Source organism: Calidris pugnax, unplaced genomic scaffold (assembly GCF_001431845.1).
Source record: "Calidris pugnax isolate Ruff unplaced genomic scaffold, ASM143184v1 scaffold39, whole genome shotgun sequence".
NCBI lineage: Eukaryota > Metazoa > Chordata > Aves > Charadriiformes > Scolopacidae > Calidris > Calidris pugnax.
Window position 1 is genome coordinate 10,263,279 of NW_015090828.1, and position 7,449 is coordinate 10,270,727.

At 44.7% G+C, this 7,449-nt stretch overlaps 1 protein-coding gene across 2 annotated transcripts in view; it reads right to left on the reverse strand.

Moving 5' to 3' along the window:
- P4HA1 (prolyl 4-hydroxylase, alpha polypeptide I) overlaps window positions 1-7,449 on the reverse strand; it is a 44,062-nt gene that overhangs the window by 33,106 nt on the left and 3,507 nt on the right. For both annotated transcript variants that reach the window (XM_014940456.1, XM_014940461.1), the window contains exon 2: window positions 440-555. In XM_014940456.1, coding sequence (XP_014795942.1) covers window positions 440-527 — 88 coding nt within the window. In that variant the 5' untranslated portion in view covers window positions 528-555. The remainder of the gene's footprint in view (window positions 1-439; window positions 556-7,449) is intronic.

Here is a 7,449-nt window from a genome sequence, read left to right on the forward strand (position 1 = left end):
TCCAGTTTTTGAATTCAACTTTTTCCAGCATCTAAGACTAAATTTGTGGTTTATTCCCAGCAGTACTGAGGTCAACTCACAGACTTGCACCAAAAACCTCATAAAATGTTACGGTTTATTGTGAGGACTTTTTCTTAAATTCAAACCATATTGTTTTCAGGTGAGTTTTGCTTTGGGATTTGGATTTGTTTGGAACCAAAACTAGAACAAGAAATTCAGGCAGAAGGTATTGGAGAAACCTATTTAAACAAAAGTATTTTTTCCCCAAAAAAAAAAAAAAAAAAAAAGAAGTCAATAAGGTCATAAGAACTTGTAAGCAGATGTAATTCTGTACTAATTAAAGCCTTGCATGTCATTAACACATCACTGCAGAATCAGCTTTGAGAGCCATCAAGAAATTCTTGTGGTTATGCAGCATATACACCAAAGCAAGTCTCACCAATGGAAGTGAAGAAGTCTGTATGGGCATAGGAAAAAGGCAGCAGAAGTCCAAGGGCGACAGTACACCAAATCTTGTTGAATGCCATGTTCCAAAGCTGTCACCTCACCACGTACCTACGAAAGAAACAAAGGAGGTAAAACATCCCTATTCACCAGAGAGTTGAATCTGCTTTCAAGAGGCAGCTTATTCTCTTGGGCCTGCCGCTAGTTCTTGAGGCAGCAAAACCTTGACAAGCTTGAGCAGCTCTCTCCAAGGACCAATGCCCTTCTGCAGGCTTTCTTAGACTTTTGCCTTGTGTGCTAAGAGAAGAAAGAATAGCTTGGAGACAGGGTCTTCACAAGCACTCTTCATCTTTTTGATATCAAAGACACGTGGCAGATAGAACTGCTTCACAAGAAGTACCAAAACACCCAAGACCAAACACTGAAAAAAAAGGTTAAAAATACGTATTATCAAGTTCATCCACCTGATGGGGGGGAGGGGAAGTTTCCTTTCATCGGTCAAAAAGATGCCAGTGAAAGAGGTCTAAATGGAAACCCTACACAAGCAGTCCACACAATAAGTTACTTGCATGCTCCTGCTCTTCTGCTGCCACCACCACGAAGCCAGCCTCCAGACCCCATACAAAAGGTTTCTGTGGGATAGTTCGTAATTAGTCCCTGAATTAGTCCACATCAGACTCACAAGCAGCGCTTTCTCCCACAAACAGCTGCCAAGCTCTCAGCCATTCAAGATCCTGAACCCTTTTAACAGCCTAGGATTTCCTCACTACTGCATACTTTAAAAGTAATTACATTGTCTGGGAATTCGCAAGATTTACTTTTTTTCCAAACATGAGAAAGCTGAAACCCTCATGTATTGTATCTGCTCAGAAAAAGTTAAAACAATCGCACGTACTAACAGAAATTGTTTTACAACTCTTCCAACAGCGAGACAACTAATGAAAAAAATAAAGAAGAAGAAAAGAAAAAAGCAACATCACAAAGCAAGAGCAGCTACAAAGTGGCTTGGTCTATTTAGGGAAGAAAGCAATATGCTTTTGATGGAGTTGACAGTACTGATAGCAAACAACATAAAAGCAGGTGTGCCATTCATATAAGGAAGGCATAAACAAAGATCAGGAAAGTTCTGAAGTCACAGCCAAGGAAAAATCATCCCACCCTCAAGTGGAGGTACGAACAAGAAACACCCCCTCGACTCCAGAGTGCATTGTCTCTCCTCATATTGCACCTGAAGGGTCAGGAAGCAGTTCCCTCCTTTCCATTCCATCCCTAGCACTGCAGAACGAGCAGTACTCAGGTTTAGATTTACTGACTCCGGGGACTGCCTCTTGCACAGGGTGAGCACAGTTTCACTGGCACTAACAGGAATAGCAGGAAACTCCCAAGAGCCCAGAAAAGCAGTACAATCTCCAACTCTCGTAAATCATCTGAAATCTGCATGACCAAAACTGAAGGGCTCAAACATTCTGACACACTCACCAGCTAAAAGAAAACTGTAAAGTGAAAATTTGGAGAGAGAAGCCTAGGGTCCTGCTTTTCCCCCCGAGTCGAGTCCGGTGCCTCACCAATGCTCTAAATCAGCCCTACTGTCCACAGCAGCATTCCTCACCTCCTCCTCACAGAAGCTCACTTCACCCTGGTTCAGTTCTGATACAGTTCACTCTACAGCCATGTAACATCCACCCCAGCACAGGAGGGCAATTTGGAGGCAGCAACTGGCAGCCAAAGACAGCAAAGGAAGGCAAAATTCTTGTTTCTGGGAGGAGCACAGGTTTAATCCATTTACAAAACTCCAGCCCCAAACACAATGAACAAGCACACAACCCTCCAGCCAGCCTGCCACACTTACCTACTTTTCAGCATAAATCAGGGATCCTGCTACGGTCTATATAACTGTACCTACCTCTTCCATGACTAATGCCAGTCTTATTAAAGAGCTCCAGTTGAGTAATTGCTGCTGTAAATTAACAGGTCATATCTGGAATCAAGTCTTCTTGCTAAAAAGTTTCCTTTCACTCCTTACTGAAGCTGTATCCACATGCACAAGGACACTGATGGGTACCTGCACTCTCCCTAAAAACACTGCTCAATTCATATTTTGCTCTGCAGAAAGCCAAGTGCCTCCTGCTCATTCAGCACTCAAGCTAATACATCTGTGAATCAATTACAAAGCACAAACAGTTCTACTACACGATAAATATTTGCTAACGTTATCAGTACTCAGAATTCATCACGCTATTTGTTTACTGCACTCAGCAAAACTTCAGAAAGTTTACTTTTTGCTATTAATCAATATGAAACTTTTCTAAAACACAAACAAAAACACACCAAAAGGTGATGAAAACAATGTCCCCTCTCCACCTACGGCTCTTGGTGATAGTCTTCCACCTCACATGACAGAATGATGCTGTAATGCCTGTTGGAGCATTATGCTTTGGAAACAGTCTTTCCTCTTCTCTACCTGCCTTTACAGGCTGCTCCAATACCGGGATGACTTTGAACACAGTTGCAACCCTATTGCCTCCTCATACCTTCGCAGGCACACAGCAGAAGAGCGAGCGAGTGGCAATAGCCACAAATGCAACAGGGGAAATTCTAAGGAGATACCAAGAGAAAGTTTCTCACTGTGACAGCAGCACTAGAAGAAGTTGCCTAGAGAAACTGCATCTCCCATTCTTGAAGCAATTAAAAACTAAATGGGACAAGCCCACATGCAACCTAACCTAACCTGTGAGTTCACCCAGCTTCAAAGAGGAGGTTAGACTACACAACATCCAGAGGTCACTTCCAGCTTCATTTTTCTTTCCTTTCGCAGTCTCCAGCCTTTCTGTCATTTGCAGGGACTCAGACTCCTGTAACAGCTTTCAGCCACCCAAGACTACTTCCCTCCCAGCCAGAATTCAGAGCTGGAAACAGAGCCCAAGGCAGCAGCCAGCCAAGCTTTCACTGCCCTAACAGCAGTTGCTAAGTAGCACGGCTTTCAAAGCCACTGCAAAAGGATCAGCTACAGGTTCCCAAATCAAAGAAAAAAAAGCTCAGTTAAGATAGATGCTGGAAATCTCTTAGACACACAAGCTGCCAAATAAGTAGGCTTAATGTCTTCCTATCAGTGACATGAAGTAAAACAAGATGGAAATCCTCTCTACATTATTTCTGTCAGTCTGACTCTCCTCCTCAGATGCGTCCCTCAGGCAGACAGGGAGATGGCAGCTAAGCCATCTCGGAGAGGAGGGAATCCACTACCCACACACAGAAGTGGGAGTCCAGCTGACAGCATTAACATGACTTTCCATGAGAAGTACATTTGCTAAGCTTTGAAACAGTAAAACATGGCGGAGCAGAAAAAATAAAAAGGAAAAAAATAGCAAAGAACAAACAAACATGAAGAGGCAAGTAAAACAAAGCAGCAATTAGACAAACAATACTGCCAAGCCAGCACAGGATTCCACGAACAGCAGGGGTACGCAACAAATGCCAAACGATGAAACTTAGAGGTGGGTTTTTAGAGGGTTTCTGGAGACTTCAGCTCTGCTCTGCAAGTAGAAACAATCTGCAAAAGTCACACGAGAGTGGCCATGCATGTAGCACCCACGCAAGCAGGAGGAGAAGTGAAGTTAATACAGAGAGTGATATAACCCCACAACAATCAAAGCCATGTTACTTGGTGACCAAAGACTTGAAGCACTTCACTGAAGATGCTTATTATACAAGTCTCCTCACCACCAATTCCAAGCTCCCAGGTGCCAACCAGGATCAGAAAACAAGACAGGTGTACTTCAACATGGAATTATTCCGGAATAGTTCTAACTTAATTCCAAAACAGCTTCTATACTTAGGTAAGAAATAAGTGACCTACTCAAAATTAAGTCTGCTGCAAGGCCAGGAGTCAAAACTGTATCAGCAAGAGCCACAATATTTGGTTTAAACACTAGTCCATTCTCACAATCCTTACTGTATTTCACTGTATGCTTAAAAAAATAAATCCATTAAACTGAGCTGAGCTGGGGAGGAGGGGAAGAGAACAGCACCGCAACCGATAGCTGCTCACTGCACTAAACTTCTGTCTCAAGGACAACAAGTTATAGTCTTATGACTCAATGTGACTGGAGACAGTACTCAAAATGAAAGAACTTTCCCAAAGTACCACAAACATTTAGCTGTCACCATTGCACAGTCTCACAGGACAGAAACACTAGAATCCAGTTCCTTCAGTTCTCCGTCGTAGTATATTTAAAGGCTGTTTTACAATTAAGATCCAAGCAGTGAGAGTATAAAGATTTTCTAGAATTGCTTCTAACTGAAGAACATGGTATGTTTTAGGCTTCTTTTTAATGACAAAGTTGCAATACAAGTAATCTTGTATGTATAAGCAGTATGATAATCTAATAAAACAGGAGAATCAATTTTAGAGTCAAGTAGGTGATGTGTTTTAAGTATGATTTACTGCCAACTTGAAGACAACTTTTGTGAGTCTGCCTACAGAACAGGCCTGTTTGTACACAAATTTGCACCCAAGGAACTGAAGCAAGTATTCCCTAGGTTTCCTCCAGAGTAAGACTGAATAGACACAGCCCTCTCAGAGCCCACTTGTTTTAACTTTTAAGTCAAGACAAAGAACACTGGCGATGGAGCGGAGCACTTATCTTACTAGACACAACAAGCAGAAGGTTATTTTTCTATTTATCCTTCTGCTCAAGGATTAGCTGAATACCTATAGAGATGTACAGTATGTTTTCAAATATTAAGAGTGATTATAAAGAAAGCAGGACAATCCCAGTGATCTCCAACTGAAAACCAGTAACAGAGAAGAGCTCCTTCAGGCTGAAGCTGTAGCCCCACTGGTGGTTCTGCGGTAGCAAAAAGCCTGCTCCTCCAGGGGAACAGCAAGTCATTGGGAAGTTACTGCAAGAACACTCCCTGGAAATACACAGCACAAGTGACAACAAAGATGCTGTTTCAGCAGAGACTTTATTTTCAGTCTTCCCCCAGTTAGACAGATGCAATTTATCAAGTAAGTTTTTTTTTTTCAACAAGTATGTTCCTTCAGAATGCTTTCTTTAAAAAAATAAGTGTCCTTATGTATATGAACCTCAACATGGAGGCAGTTTTTCCTCCCATAGACCCCTATTTGTCCTCACTTCTTCCACAGCATTACTCATTATCTATTGTTACGTTTTTCAAATTGCATTGGGTATTTTCTAATCTATGCGCACGCTGCAAAATCATCGTTTTCAAGCCTAGATTTTAAAACCATTCATTATGCAACAACGTTTAAATCTGTACAGGTCAGAGAGTCACTTTCTCCTCTGGCTGAATGCATATTTTTTAATGCATACATGAACTCTGCTGTTCAAGCAAAGCTTCTGCAGCAGCTCCTCTCCCCATACCACCACCCCAGCTGTGCCAGCAGATGCCCCGCCACGCCTAGGGCTGCTCAGTGAATTAGCACAGGGAACTAATCCACATCAGCTGGTTTGTTGCTGGGAGGTGAGGCAGCAATTCCCCTCCCCACCATTTATTTCTGATTTGGTTTATCAGATCTACCAGCCCGTGTGAAGAGCCCAGATCAGGAACTGCCACCAGACAGCAGTTCATTAAATGGTGCTGCTTCTTCAGCTTTTAAATGAGCTAAGAGCTAGAAGAGATGTGCCTGCCTATGCCACAACCACTGCTTAAATGGAAGAATCAACACCCTTAGCACAGCAAGATTTAAGCAAATTCCTGTTGAGGCCCACAGAAAAAAAAAAATTAAAAAAAAAAAAATCAGTACTGGTGCTGTCAGCACATCATTAAGAAGCAGTACAGAATAGGTGAAATCAAACACTTTGCAGTATGGTTTGAGAGACTCAAACGTATCCAGCAAGGACCCAAAAGCAGTAATGGGTGCAGAATATGGAAAAGAACACCTCTTACCCCAAAAGTAGGCCTCTGCTTCCCAGACTGGGAACTCATTACCTCTACTTTCCAGCCCTGCCAGAGCACTGTGCATGCTCACCTACATAGTCTTTGGAACCACAAGAAGCTGCACCTATCTACTTCTGTAACCAGTAGCTTCTTTCATTTACAAAACCCTTGAGTACCAAATCTTTACATAGCCAAAGTGGGTGAACCCTTAAGCACCAGAGCACCTCTGTAACTCCTCTTACTGAATTCAGCAGGGAAAAAAAAAAAAGTTTTCAGTGTGAAACTTTATACTAGGCCATCCTTTTGATACCTTCTCTCTGCAACCCCGAAGTCCCCTTTCCCTAAGAGCGCTTAGCTTTTCAGGTAAAGTGTCTAAATGTATCTGACATTTTTATTTTCTCTTTATTCCACAGCATCCTTGAGACTCCACGCTGGAGTTCTTCCTTCTCGTCAGGTCAGGTTCCATACAGATACCTGCTCAAGGGTCCAGCTTACTCTCAAGTTAGATGCAAAAAAGGGTTTTACGTGAAGCACATCGACAGAGTCCAGCCCGAAGAAGCAGAAAGAGAGGGAACTCAATGTAAGCCCACGGTTACCGACACGGCGTGCCGCAGCCCCCCCAGTGCTTGTGCAAAGTTCACTTTTCACCCATCTCCGCCCGAAGCCCGGTACCCGGCGGCTCTTCACCGCACGAAGCTCCTCTCACACAGCGGCAAGCAGCTCCCAGAGGCTGCCCAGCGGCCCGGGAGCTACCGTAAGGCCGGCCCGGCACCGGAGAGGAGCCAACCCGGGGGCGGGGGTGGAAGGAGGAGGAGTACGGCGTGTGCTCCAAGCCGCTCGGGGCCGCGTTTAAACGCCGGCTGGGGCCCGCGGCTCCCGTGAGGCGGAGGCGGCACTGTTGAGTCTGGCAGCCGCGGGGAGCCGGGCGGGCCGGCCGCGGGCCCTGCCTGCCGGCGCCCTCCCGCCCCCCTCCGGAGGCTGCCGCCTCCCGTTACGCAACGACCGGGCGGGCCTCGGGGGGCACCGGCCCTTCGCCGGGAGAGCACCCGCCGCCGTCCGCCGCCGCCACAGCGCTGCCACGTATGGCCCCCCCACCCCACC